Source organism: Plasmodium gallinaceum (assembly GCF_900005855.1).
Source record: "Plasmodium gallinaceum strain 8A genome assembly, contig: PGAL8A_v1_65, whole genome shotgun sequence".
NCBI lineage: Eukaryota > Apicomplexa > Aconoidasida > Haemosporida > Plasmodiidae > Plasmodium > Plasmodium gallinaceum.
The window spans coordinates 712,988-728,539 of record NW_021628225.1 but is presented as its reverse complement, the minus strand read 5'-3'; the positions used below and the strand labels follow the sequence as shown (position 1 = coordinate 728,539).

Sequence of the window (15,552 nt, the reverse complement as noted above, 5' to 3'; positions counted from 1 at the left end):
AAATATTTTTTTAATTTTTTTTTTTTTTTTTTTTTTTTTTTTTTTTTTTAAATTATCTTTATTCCTTTATTTTATTAACATATATTATTTATTCATCATTTTTTTTTCTTTAAATATTTAAAATTTAATTGAATTTTTTAAACTAACCTTTTAAAATGCTTATTTTGTTCTTAATTTTTTTTCTTTTTTATTTTAAAATATATTGTAAACATATATATATATATATCTTATATATTTATTTTATTAATTTCAAATAATTTTCTTAATTCATTTTTTTATTTTTATTTATTTATTTTTTTTTTATTATTTATTATCTACATACACCAATTAAAAAAAATATATGTACATTAAGATATTTTATTTAAAAAAATATATATATATTTTTTTTTCGTAGAAAAAATGGTGCTGTAAGGGGTAAAAGTTTATAATGCATATTATTAAGAATTAAAATATTAAAAGAAAAAACTAGAGATTTTATGAAATTTATTTTATTGAAGTATTTATATTTTTCTTTTATAAATTTTTTTCTTTTTTTTTTTTTAATATTTTTCATTTATGTTATCTTTATTATTTTGCAAAAATATGAACAATTCATAAACTTTATAATATTTTATTGTTTAATTTATAAAATATAGAAAATAAATATATGAACTTTATTGAATAATGAATTGTATTATTTCCTTTTATAAGAGAAGAATTACTCAAAAAAAAAAAAAAAAAAAATAAATTTATTGCTTATGTTTTCTTATTTTTGCTAAAAGTTAAAAAAAATCTGTATCTTTATGTTTTAAAATATTAAATTTCTTATAAAAGCAAAATTGTGACTAATTAGAGAACATAATAAATTTCTATTTTTCTTTAAAAAAGATAAATATTAATTCTTGAAGTATATTAAAATAAATAATTTTATTTTATAATGAGGATAAAGTTTCTAAAGTGTAAAATAAAAATGAATATACGTTATAAGGAAATTTAATTCTTTAATTAATAAAAAGAAAGCATTATGTTATTTGTTTTTAAAATAAATTTATTCTTGTCAATTTAATTTCTTTGAACTCTTAATAGGCAATATTAATATATTAATATATTAATAGGAAAATTTAGAGATTTATTGTTTTCATTTATGTTACTTTTATAGTTCAGCATTTAGCATCATATATTTCACTTAAATTGTGAAATAAAATTATTTAAAAAAAAAAAAAAATAAAATAATTCTAAAGGATATAAATGCATCCTTTAAAAATTGTTACTTCGATAATTTACTAGATGCTCTTCTGAATTACAATATGAATAATTCATTTATGGTTTTATTTTTTTTTCTTTTGAATGTTTCATTTAAATTTTAATACGCAAGTAATTCTTCTTTTAATTTAATCAGAAAAGTTAAGATAGTAAAAATATGATGTATTTCCACATTATACTTTTTTTTTAAAAAAATGTTTTAAAATGAGTCTAATTTTTTTCAAAAAAACAATCCTAATATTAGCACAAAAAAATAAGCTAAGAAAATATAAAAAATCATAGCAAAACAAGAGAATAATTAGTTTTTTTTTTCTTTTTCATATTTCATTTTAAAACCTTTTTGCATTAAATAAGATCTTCACTAGTATAATAAATATATTTATTAACTTATAGGAAGATGAAGAATATAAATGTGTTGTTCAAAATTGTATATCTTTTTTAAAAATATATAAGAATATAGTGAGAATAATATTTAAAATACATATATATAATAAAATAATTAATGCTACTTTATAAAAAAAATTAACTAAATTATTGTATTTTCATCTGTTCCTTTCCTTAGTAGATAAAGAAACACAAATAATATCATTTTGAGATATCTTTCATTTTTAAAAAATATATTAAATTAAACTTTCTTATAATGAAAATATGTTTTTTCTCTTATTTTTCACATTAATATAGACTTTAATTTTTTTTTTAAATTACAAGGATTAATATAATTAATTGCTTTATTTTAACATATATGAATATCTTTCTGTGTTTATGTAATTGCTACCTTAATATATTCTTTTTTTAAGGAATTTTTTGTAACTTATATTCTCCTATATTATAAACATAAAATGTCTTTTTTTTTTTTTTTTTTTTATATATTTTTTATACTACAATTATACTAAATAATATGGAAAATGTATGATGTAAATGTAGCTTTGTAAATTAAAAAAAAAAAATAGATCACATAAATATTTAATGATTCACTAAATCTTATTAATAAATATATATATACTGTTTTTTTTATTTTACCTATATTTATTATTTTTTAAAAGGTGTAAAATAAATATAAAGTAAATTTTTTTTTATATTTTTAATAGGATGATTAAAATTTAACTTTTTTAATTAGTGTTGAAAAATGGGCATCTATTAAAATTTTTTTTTTATTTGGGGAAAAATATATATAAATATAAATACATGTATGAAATTAGCTTTAGTAAAAGAATAATTTATTATATCTCTTTTTTTTTTTTTAAATATATTCATATAATAAAAATATATATTAAGCTAAAATTTAAAATTATTAAAGGCTTCAAATAATAAAATAATATATAAGAAAAATATAATATAAAAGAGAAATATAAAATAATGTAGTAAGATTAATGCAATGGTGTTAATTAATTAATATAAAATGAGATTTAAAAATTATTTTAAACATTTTAAAAATTTTTTTGTATTTAATAATTTAAAAAAAAAAATTTTTTAAATTATATAAAAATATATGTATATAATAAAAATTAGAAAAATATTATGCATTTTTATTTTTTTTTTTATTATGGTATTATAATTTAATCATACCATATTTTAAGTTGTTGGACTTTATTCCTTATTTTTTAAGCATTTTTATAAAATTTTAATTCATTATTACATTTTATTTTATATTATATTATTTTTTTTATTTTATATGGAAGTTAAACAAAATATTTTCATAAATTTTTAGTATATTACAATGGGTAAGTCACACGCAATTTCAAATGAAAATATTATATATACATATATATTTATATATTTATAAATATATTTATAAATATAGATAACCTTATAGCTTTTTATATCTTATATATACTTATATAACTGTAATTTAATATCATTACTTTTTTTTTTTTTTTTTTTTTTTTAAGAAAAAGATACAATGAATAATGAAGTTGATAATTGGATGGAATGGCTAGATCAAGATGATGAAAAAAGAGAAGATATAATTTTAGATTCAACTAAAGATGATATAATTAAAAAAAATATATTACAAAACAACTTAGATGAAATTGCAGATTTTTTGGATATAAATGAAAATAAGAAAAAAAATATAGAAAATGAAAAAGTAGGAAAAACAAAAACAGCTGAAAAAATCGTGACATTAGAAAGTACACCTTTAAATTCTATAAAAGATTGTGAAACATTAGGTGAAATTTTGGCTAATAGGATAAAAAATTGTAAAGCTAAAAGTGTATCCATTGAAAGGTTCTTATCAATTATTATACAAGCATGTGAAAGTAAATTAAATGATATCGAATTACAAAGTATTGGTAAAAAAATTCAATTACTTATTGAAAATAGACAAAAAGGAAAAAGATATGCCTTAATAAATAAAAAAAAGCCAAATGAAATTAAAAATTCTATTAAAAATTACAAAGACGAAGTCGATATGATATATGGAGACATATCATATGATGAAGAAGATTATGATGATGATGATGAAGCAGATAAATATTTTGAAAAATTATAATAATAAAATTAATATGTAAAAATATATACAAATTTTCATTTTTTTTTTTTTTTTTTTTACGTAAAAAGAACCCTAAAATATATCATCTATAATTTAGTAGATTTATACGAATAATATGAAGAGCTGCATTGCATTTAAAATTTTAATTTTTTTAAATATATATATTATTAAATTCGTTCATAGAATTAGTATTTTATTATTAATATTTAAAAAGAAATAAAACAAAATTAAAAATAACATTAATAATAAAAAATTAATAAATGTTTTTGAAATAATATAATTATTTTCTTTTGTATAAATACGTGAATAATATTTAAAATATATTAAAGTTGTAATTATACTATTAAAAGTAAATATATATGACGTTTCATAATTTACTTACTATTTCGTAAGTCAAGAATTTTTTTTTTTCTTCAAGGGTGAAATTTCTCCATAAGCATAACTTAATTAAGATGTATTTAATATTTAAGTTATGTATATGTTGTTTTTTCATATTTGTATATATATCTATAGGGTTGTTGAAATTATCAAATGTGCTAGTATCAAAATGAATAATAACTTGATGTTCTTTTTCTGAGTTATCTATTTTATGTACAACTATATATATATGATTCAAATAATAATTAAAGAGAACTTCATTTTTTCGGATTTTTTTAACTTTAAATATTTTGTTGTTAAATTCATTTAGTAATGAATATATAATATCTATATTCTCATTTATATCTTTATTCAATTCTGGAGCATTTTGCTCACTATCTAGTTCTATATTTTTTAAGATCTTATTAATAACATCTATATTTTCTAATTTTTCAACAATTAATTTATTTATGTTATTTTGATTTTCTTTTTCATTTAAAGATGATTCCATATTATCTTTTTTTGCTTCATTAATATCATCTTTCAATATTTCAATTTTACTAGATTTATTATTAGTTTTAACTAATGAAACATAAATTTGAAATAATTTTACCTTATCATCTTCATTTGATAAATTAAAATTTCTAAAATTAAATAAGTATTCAAACATACATATATATGACTCATAATGTGAAATGTATAATTTTAAATAAGTAAAAAGGTATATCAATAGCAATAAATCTTTATCATCAAGTACATAAAATTTGTTTATAAAATTTTTTTCTAATAATGACAAGATACATAAAGGAAAGTTGAAATTTACTTCTTCTCTCATTGTAGAAATGCATAATAATAGTGTTACACAACTAGGTAATGGTAGAAAATCAATAACATTATATAAAAATGAATTTACTTTATCATAAAAATAATAATTATCATAACCTAATGAACAAAAAGAAAAATATATGTTAATTAATTTCTTTGCTATTTCAACTTCCTCTATTCCTTTGTTTGTATTATCTAATATTTTTATTATTTGATTGCTTATTTCATAAAATAAAGAGAAATTTCTTATATTAAAATTATATAAGGAGCTGCACAGTAGCATGTAACAATCAATTGTTAAATATTTATCTTTAATTTCTTGATTGCTTTTTTCTATATCTTCTTCATGTATTTTTTCTTTAACTTTGCTTATTTCATTTTCTTGAATATTATTTAAAACTACCTTAATATAATTATTTATAAAAGTTGAAAAACTAGAATTAACAGAACTACTTTTTATATTTTTTATATTTGATAAAAGAAATAGAAATTGGAAAAATTTCTCTCTATGATCGTTGAAAAAGCTACTTAAATAAGTTTCATCTTTTGCTACTTGCAGAATTTCATTTAGTAGAATTTGTGGCATAAATTGTGTTTTAGAAAAACATAATACAAATAAAAATAGTTCATGAAAATTAAAAACAGGAATTTTTATCTTAAAGTAAGTCATAAAGTCAAGAAATATCTCATTTTTCCATATTTTTATTTTTAAATCATCATTTTTCTCAATTATAACAAATATTTTATTTAATATGTTTAATAACTTAAAAATATCTGCTTCATTTTCTACTTTTTTAAATGTTAAGTCATGTTCATTATCTTCCTTATTTTTTATATAAGCATAGAAATTATTTTCATTCAGAAATTTATGAACAATGCTTAATGTTTCATCTAAGCTTTTTTCACAGTTAAATGTATCATAGAATTTTTTATCAACTCTTAAAATATTATTATATTTTATACATGTATGAAATTCACGTGCTACTTCATATTTTCTTATTTTTATCTTTAAATTTCTAAGAAGAATATTGCTTCTAGCAAGACCATTTATATATTTAACTGATAAAATGTTCATTTTTATTTTATCAGATTTTTTATTTTATTTGAAATATTATATTTTACCGTTTTCTTCATTATAAAAAAAAAAAAAAAAAATGTAGAATATTATTGTGAATTTTTACTTTAATTATCAAAAAGATACATTATTTTCATGTCATATAAAATGATTTAGATGGTTATAATTTTGATGAACATACATAATTTTTTTTTTTTTTTAACAAACGCTTATTTTTTTATATTATAAATAAAATATGAAAACACACATAAATATTTTTCTATTTTTTTTTTTGGTTTTTTAACTCACTTTTTTTTCATGTATCATAATATTCTTATAAAAACATTATTAATTTATGAATGTTCATAATTTTTTGTTTATTTAATATTTATCATTTTTTAAATAATAGCATTTTTATATATTTATATAATATAAATAAAAACTTAAATATATATTTTATACATGTACACAAATATATATATATATATATATATATTTATATATATACATAAATAAAGAAGCCTAAATAATGAAAAGTAGAACAAAAATATAAATAAATAAAAAATTTTACAATTTTGTTAAAATATTTGAATTATACAAAAATTTCATCTTTTTTGAATTTAGCTTTCTTATTCCTATTTTTTTTATATTTTTTAATTCATTTCTTTGATAATAATGTGTTTTAATATTAACATGTTAATTCATTAATGATATGCATTAAAAACATAAAAAACAAGAAATAAGCTTAGTGTAAGTATATAAAAAAAACTATTTATGTATGTAAAAAGATAAATAAAAGGGAATATAAATGGAAAATAAAAAAAAAAATAGAAAGACTAAAAATTTTAAATACTATGTAAAATACAAGAAAAAGTTAATATGTTCAAACAATTTTACAAAATTTAGAAAATGTGATAATAAAAAAAAAAAATTATGACGTATTATGTGTAGTATGTCTTATAAAAAAAAATTAGAAACTATGAGGCAATAGATTCTTCAATTGTATTGTTTTTATTGTGTGATTTGTTTAAAAATTTAGAAAAGAATAAATTTGAAAAAATAATTAAAATTATTGTAGAACGAATCAAATGAATTGATTTTCCATCTACACAAATATCTGAGCTGCCGTCATTTTGTACACAAAGAGGAATATTATATTCACGGTTTATAGAAAAAATGGACGAAATTAATGTTATTAATGCTAAATTTACTAAAACAAAGGAAGTATATTTTAATCCTTGAATATTTTTTATTACTTTGTATTTAAGAATAACATATAATAATAAAAAGATTGATATAAATAAAAAGATTAGTATTGCGTATAAAAGAACTTTATGACAATTCCCAGCTTTTTTTAATTTTTCTAAAAATTTACATTCCAAATTATATATAGTAGGTCCAAAAATATATTTACGTGCCATTATAAGTTTTTCATCTTTTAATAATCCAACATCACCAGGATTTCTTAATGCAGAAATTAGATTATCATCAGTTAGTTCTATTTCATTATCTTTTAAATTGCTATTTGATATTAATTTATTTTCAGAAGCTAAATTAACTAAATAATTTTCCATTTCACTTTTTTTTATTGATTTACAAAATTCATTATTTATTAATGATTCCATTGTTTGTTCTTTATCAATAGAAAGGTTTACGTCACCATTTTTTTCTGAAATTTTTTGAATTCTTCTTATAGTAGTTGCTCCAATATGAATTAATACTGATTTTTCATTATTCTTTGATTTCAACGTTATCTCATGAATTTTCCAAGAATCAGATAGTAGTGATGTTAATACAAACGAAAAACATAACATATATAAGAGGATACATAAAAACATACTATAGTTAAAACAAAAATATTTCACTTCTTTTGATATTTTTGATTTCTTTTCTATAATAAAACTCTTTTTATCTTTTAAATATGTGTTATTAGATACAAAGGATTTTATTTTTTCAAAACTGTATATTTTTTTTCCTGTTTTTCCCGCAAAATTCTTATTTTCTTTATTTAATTTATTATAATTTCCACTTTCATTAAAATTAATTTCTCTGTGTTCCTGTAAATCTAAAATTATGTGATCATCAGTTTTAATAGAGTATATATGATCATCTCGAATATATCTACTGTTTATCTCATATTCACTGTTTTCATTTTTCACGTAATGATTTTTATCTTTATGAATATCAATAAATTCTACATTTAAACTGCTTTGAGCGTTGCTATTTGATAAATTATTAGAAAGAACATTTTCTTCAGAATTTTTATTATTATATTCATTGTTTATTGTTAATATTTTTTTCTCTTCTAAAACATCACCCTCATTTAAATTATTAATATCAGATTTATCCACAGTATTATCATTCGTATAAGCATCTGATTTGTTATTTACTTCTATGTTCATTTCTTTTTCTTGAAAACATAAATTAGGGGCAGCCTTTTTTTTGAATAAAGAAAAAAATTTATTTTTATTTTTACCTTTTTTACCTTTTTCTAACTCTTTATTCTTAATTTTATGTAATTCTATATTATTTTGAGAGTATTCATTTATATCATTCTTGCTACAAATTGTTTGTTCTTCATTTTCAGGGATTTCACATTTTTCAACGGGTGAATTGCAATTATTGTCATTGTCATTAATTATATTATTATTATATATTATATTTTCGTTGTTATCATTTATTTCTTCATCTACATTAATCTTATTATTTTTTGTTTCATCATTCTCATTATATGGTACATTTTGTTCAATGTTATCAACTCCATTTAAATTGCTATAAGAATTTTCATTTTCTCTTTTTTTTCTTTCTTCGATTTCATTAAATGCATATAAATCCATTTCATTATGATTATTTAAATTGTTCATTTTTTCATTTTCTTTATTATTTTCAGAAGATATATTTTGGTTTTCAGGTAAGTATAGTTTCTTCTCGGAGCCTTCGGAAATGTTAATTTTTTCTTCCTCTTTCGTCATAGTTTCTATATCATTCTTTTCATTATCTAATATTTTATCATTATCATTTAACTCATTTCCCATATATTTAAATTTAGAGTCATCTTTCTCATCTACCTTTTTATAATTTTCAGATAAATTAATATTTAAGTTATTCATACTTTCTTTTTCTATATTTTTATGAGATTCTTCATTTACATTCATATTTTCACAATTGTCTAAGTTTGATTTATTTTCTGAATTATCATCAAAAGCACTTCCATGATAATTAAAATAAATATTGTACCTATCCTTTAAATCTAATTTCGTTTTTTTTGGTATTTCTACATCTAAATAATTTATCGGTATTTCCATATTTAGTGAAGTTATTTCTGCATCTATACTCATTTTATTATGAGGTCAAATAAAATTATAAGAAATAATAGCTTTATTTAATAATTATTTGTAATCTCAAAATAAATTAAAAGCATATATACATATATTATTTACATATGTATTTATAAATTTTTTTTTTTTTATTGCTCATAAAAGATTTATAAATTACAAATTTTCATTATATCTTTAGATATATTATATTTCTATATTATCTAAACATTTAGAAAATTTAATTTTGAACTTCAATAAAAAGTAAAATTGGATAATATATAAATGATATTTGAGTAATTTATGTAAAATGATGATTTCCAAACCTATAAAATGGGAAAAAATTACTAATATATATACTTGTATTTGATAAAATAAACATAAAAAAGAAGGTATAAAAAATAAATTAATAAATTTATAACATTAATACAAAATGAAATAATTATATAAAAGAAAAAATCTATTTTGAGCCTGAAATTATGGAAATAAGGGATATATACACACCGATATAGTTTTATCAAAAATAAAATAACATAAAACAAATTTGTAATTATTTATAAACTCATAAAAAAAGTTTCAATTTATCTAATATGGCACATTTATTTACAATATGTGATTTTATAAAAATGATAATACTAATTACAAAAGAACTATAATGCATGAAACATTTGCTAATTATGTGTTTAAAAAAATATTATAAATAATTTAGGATAGTATGAACTACCATTTATTATATATTTTTTTTTTTTATTTTTTGTTCTTGTTTTGTCATTATATTCGAATTTTATGTTTTATTTGTTGTTTATCACTTAATGTTCTATGTATTTTACAATTTTCTTTTTTAAAACATAAATAATTACGTATTTTTAATTTTTGTAATTTTAGATTATTTGTGTATAAAGAATATAAATCATAATATATTTTATTTGCGTGCAAAATGACAGAATTACATATATTTCCAAAATGTATTATAAATAAAAATATATTACACTAATTGGTAAGTAGTATTAAATGAAACATTAATATTACTGTCTTTTTGCTATTTTATTTTATTTTATATTTTTTTTTTTTTTTTTTTGTGGATTTAAAAAAGAATTAATCTATTCTTTAAAATTATTTCATCACTTTTTGTCATTTTTACATCATAAAACAGTTTTTATACAACCGATTAAATGTGTGTAACATATTTTTGGAAACGTTACATATATATTAAATTGCATATGAAAATTAAAATATATATAGTATATTAAATTAGCCGCAAATTAAATTATATGTATATTATTATTACACTCTATTTTTTATTAGCACCTTTCAGCAAAATGAAAAAAAGAAAAAAACTATTACTTACATATGAAATTGTATGAACACTTCTAAATGAATTTTTTTTTTTTACTTTTTAAAAAAATGTGGTATTATTATAAAAATTGACAAATAAGATCACTTTTTTTAATAAACAAATTATAATTATGTATCTTTTTAATTAATCTTAATTGAATTATTGTTAATAAGTGCATGTGTAATTTATAGGAAGTGCAAATTTTTATATCTTTTTAAATTTAACGTATTCGTAATAATTTGCATTTGTTATGTAATTGTATTGTCAATTCAAAGATAATTCGTATGATATATTTTAATTTTTTTTCTTCCTTTTTGTTATTCTAACAACTTTATTTTTTATGAAAATAATATACAAAAAAAAAAAAAAGTTCAAAAAGTAAAATTTAATTTAAAATGAACGTTAGGAATCAATATTCTTTAATAAGATATTTAATACTATATTTAACTATAAAATCCAATTTAAAAATTATGTTAAAAAAAAAAATTTACTTTTTTTTGAATAATATTAATTTTTATTATCCATATCAATTATATTACTTATAAAAGGTAAAACATTATTTGTTTAATAATATTAATTTATTCTATTTGTGTTAACTACATTTCCAAAAAAAAAGTAGAAATTCCTTTTTTATTAATATTAATATCCCCTATTTTTATAAATTAATCTCCTTAAAAGAAGTAAAAATTCTATTGATTAAAAATTGTAAACTGTTTAAATAAATTCACTAAATGGGAAAGAGTAGCATTAGTTGTATTAATCATTATACTTTATTCACAAGTGTAATAAAAATTACTTCTACCAAAAATGCGTGTGTAAATATATATTCTTTTATGATAAAAAATACTTTATATTATAGAATGTATTCTTTGTATTAAATATAAAGATAAAATCAATTTTTTAGAGTCGTCATTTTGTGTTACATTTATAAATATAAAAGAATCTCTTTAATGTACAATAATAACATAAGTGTTATTATGAATTGTAAAGTTCTTTAAATGTATTTAATACATACACAAGTATATATGATACATAAAAAAACTATAATTTTTTTAATATCATATTTTTTAAACGTTAATGTTATAACTAAATACACACTCAAAAAAAAAAGAAAGTTTACATAATTTAATAATAGCTTCTAGTGAAGCCTAAAAAAAAAAGATAAAATATTTATATATATGTATTTATTTAAAGTTAAAACATGAAATAACTTAAAAAAACTTTACTTATATTTTCATCTTTTTTACTTCTTTATTTTTTTTTTTAAAGGGTAAAAAAAATTAACAGTTAACTATAAAGAGAAGAATAATTAATAGTAAAATAAAAAATAAGAAATGTAATCCACGCTCTAAAAATATTCAAATTTATTTTAAAATTTTTTTTTTTTTTATGAATTAACTACTTCTTCTTTATATGCATATTTCATTGAATATATTTGCACATTTGCACAGACAAATTGTACAAATTTATACATATACATATAGAGATTAAAATTATTTATTCTTTGATAGTTAATTATTATACAAATAAAACTATTAGGAAATTATGATTTTTATTTTTATTCTCCCTTAAATTTAGAAAGCTTTATATATCATCCTACTACTTCACTTATCTCACTTAAATATATAATTCAATAAAAAACATAATAAAATAACATAAAAGAAACATGTTTATATTTATATGTTTGCATTTATACGTTTGTGTTTCTAATTGTTTTATTTTTTTATTTTTTTTTTTTTTTTTTTTATTTTTTATTTATTTATTTTATTTTTTTTTTTTTTTTTTGATACAATTTTTCTCATTAACCAATAATTCTACTTAGTTTATGATCTTTCTCCACGAATACGTCTGGCTAATTGAATATCTTTTGGCATAATTGTAACTCTTTTTGCATGGATTGCACACAAATTTGTATCTTCAAAAAGTCCAACTAAATAAGCTTCAGCTGCTTCTTGTAATGCCAATACTGCTTGAGATTGAAATCTCAAATCTGTTTTATACTCTTGTGCAATTTCTCTTACTAATCTTTGAAAAGGCAATTTTCTTATTAACAAATCAGTAGATTTTTGAAATTTTCTTATTTCTCTCAAAGCAACAGTTCCAGGACGATATCTATGAGGCTTTTTAATACCTGTTGAAACTGGAGCTGATTTTCTTGCAGCCTTTGATGCGAGTTGTTTTCTTGGTGCCTTTCCTCCTGTGGATTTTCTTGCTGTTTGCTTAGTTCTGGCCATTTTAGTTTTTTTTCAAAAAAAAAAAAAAATTTTAATGTTTTGCGCGGGTTAAAAAAAATATAAAAATGTATATTTTTTGAAAAGTTATGTTAAATATAATATGATTTTTTTTTTTTTCAAATTAAAATTTTTTTATATTTTTGTTGAACTAAATAAAAAAAAAATTTATAAAAAAAAAAAAAAATTTTATTTTACATAATAGGATATTTTTTTATATGCGTATATGCAAATTTATATTTACATATATAAATATATATATCCAATATATATTAATATATAATAAATATATATATTATATTATTAAATATATATATTTTTTTTTTTTTTTTTTATGAGTGCATGTATTTATTTTTTTCAATTTTTTTTTTTTTATTTTTTTATTAAAACGTACAATAGGTTAGCAATAGTATTTTATGGATAAAAGCATGTAAAATTTTTTACATATAAAAGTGCTCTTATTTTATATAAAATTAAATATTTTTTTTTTTTTTTTACATTTTGTTTTTACTTTTCTGTGTATAATTATAGAATAAAACCAATCAATGTGCGAGAATTTATTTTTTTTTTCTATATATATTAATGGGAAGTTAATATTAAAATAATATTAATAATCTTATTGCAATAGAGAATAAAACAAGTATTATGACATTAATAATATTTATAATATCTATTTTATTGCATTTTTGTTTCAATTCCTTATTTTGAAAAAAAATACCAACTTAGCTGAGTTGTTTTGCTTTTTTAGTAATATGAATTAATCATTATAGATAACTAAAATTAATGGAAGTTTTCTATTATCAATAAAAATATATATTTTTTAAAATTTTTTTAATATGTAATTTTTAGTTTATCCTCTTAATAAGTTTAATTTATATTAGTTAAGAATGAATTTTATACATACTCTATTTTTACGATGATTACAATCACAACAATACAAATATTGTTTTATAATGCCATTATCAAAAATATACAAATAGTTAGTATGATCAATAAAAAAAAAAAAAAAAAAAAAAAAGTTAGTAAAATTAAAGCTATAATTTTTTTTTCTTTAAGATATATGTCATTATGCATAAATTTATAAAAAAAATAGTACATATATTCATATATATATTTCAATTATTACAGTTTTATACTTAATAAAAAGTTGATCAAATATTCAATTTTAAAATAATGCTTTATTTTAAACATTTTTATTTTCTATTGAACATTTTATGTAGTATTCTTTAATAGATATTGAACACACGTATATTATTTTTTGATTAATTTAAAATTCGTACATAATTAATCATAAATTGGCAATGAAAAGTTTATAATATGTAATATACAAAAGTTAAAAAGAAAGCTATATTTTAAAAGAGATCTTATCTATTATTAATAAAATATAATTTAAATTTATTGTGATCTTAATCCGTTTAATTATTTTATTCGAATTTCATGATAATATTTATATATGTCGAACAGTATATTATTAAAAAATAATAAGCAAAATTTCATTATTCTAGATGACTCTTTTATATTTGCACTTCTATATATTTAAAAAAAGACAAATGTAACAGAAAAATATATGTGAAATTATTTTATTTGTTGCCTACATAAAATATATCAAAATGAACAATGTCACAACATATTCCACTCAATATAAAAGTTAAAATGGGGATAAAAATATATTTTAAATTTGTTTCTGTACTTTTAACATAATTTTTCTACCTATTAATTAAAAATACTTGATTTTTTTTTTTTTTTTTTTTTTTTTTAATAAACTTTTTCTTTTTAAGTATAATACAACATAAAATAATAAACTACATGACATATTTTAGTTTCTTCATGTACTAGTAACTATTAGAACATGAAAAGAAATAAAATTGATACAATTTAGCTAATATTATTAATAATACATTATATTTATTATAATTTTCATAAAGTTTAGAGGTTATTTTTTTATATTTTTTTTAAGAGAATGATTCTTTAAAATTAACTTATACATAAAATAATATAAAAATAAAAAATTATATATATTTATTGTATAATTTTTTTACTCTAAAATATTAACAATACTAAGCATTTATTTACCCTTCTTTTTTTCTTTCTTTATTTAAAAATTTACCTTTCAGCTATTCTTCTATTGCACATATGTTACTTCCTTCAAACGTGATGTTTTTTTTTTTTAGAATAAAAATAAAACAAAAAAATTCACTGAAACATTTATCTTATAAAATGCGTAAAATTCAATGTTATTAAAACAAATGGAATAAAAGTGTTAAAAAATAACTAATTAAAATTAAGTCTCTTTTTATTATATGCTAAATTAATTAATTTATATACAAAAAAAAATTTTTTTCAAGTTAGCTAATTAAATTTTGTCATGTATCTTTTTAAAAGTGAACGAGTAATATCACATTTTTGCTCAAATTCTTAGGTTTATTAAAAGTTAAATATTTCAATATATTTGAAACAAAACTGCTACATTTATTTTTTTACATAAGTAACATATGAACAATTTTATTATCATGATTAAATAAAACTATAAAGGAATGTTGAATTAGTGAATACGTAATTACTAGGTTTACATACAAATTGAAAAGTAAATTATTCATAAAAATGAGGTTTAAATTGTTTATAATAATTGATGCTTATACATAAATGTTTAAAATTAAAAAAAAATGAGTTAAAATAGAAGATTTTAAACGTTTAAACAGAGT

General features: G+C 17.4%; 4 protein-coding genes across 4 annotated transcripts; 1 reads left to right on the top strand and 3 right to left on the bottom strand.

The window, feature by feature from the left end:
- Nucleotides 1-2,959: 2,959 nt before the first annotated feature.
- Nucleotides 2,960-3,733, top strand: PGAL8A_00146600 (conserved Plasmodium protein, unknown function; the record flags this gene model as incomplete). The annotated part of the gene is made up of 2 exons (XM_028675008.1): nucleotides 2,960-2,963; nucleotides 3,132-3,733. The coding sequence occupies 2 exons, from the start codon at nucleotides 2,960-2,962 to the stop codon at nucleotides 3,731-3,733; spliced, it is 606 nt and encodes a 201-aa protein (XP_028526582.1).
- A 367-nt stretch (nucleotides 3,734-4,100) lies between these two features.
- Nucleotides 4,101-5,990, bottom strand: PGAL8A_00146500 (conserved Plasmodium protein, unknown function; the record flags this gene model as incomplete). The annotated part of the gene is made up of 1 exon (XM_028675007.1): nucleotides 4,101-5,990. The coding sequence occupies one exon, from the start codon at nucleotides 5,988-5,990 to the stop codon at nucleotides 4,101-4,103; it is 1,890 nt and encodes a 629-aa protein (XP_028526581.1).
- A 956-nt stretch (nucleotides 5,991-6,946) lies between these two features.
- Nucleotides 6,947-9,307, bottom strand: PGAL8A_00146400 (conserved Plasmodium protein, unknown function; the record flags this gene model as incomplete). The annotated part of the gene is made up of 1 exon (XM_028675006.1): nucleotides 6,947-9,307. The coding sequence occupies one exon, from the start codon at nucleotides 9,305-9,307 to the stop codon at nucleotides 6,947-6,949; it is 2,361 nt and encodes a 786-aa protein (XP_028526580.1).
- Nucleotides 9,308-12,442: 3,135 nt separating this feature from the next.
- Nucleotides 12,443-12,853, bottom strand: H3.3 (histone H3 variant, putative; the record flags this gene model as incomplete). The annotated part of the gene is made up of 1 exon (XM_028675005.1): nucleotides 12,443-12,853. One exon carries the CDS (start codon nucleotides 12,851-12,853, stop codon nucleotides 12,443-12,445), a length of 411 nt encoding a protein of 136 aa, XP_028526579.1.
- Between the last annotated feature and the right edge of the window lie 2,699 nt (nucleotides 12,854-15,552).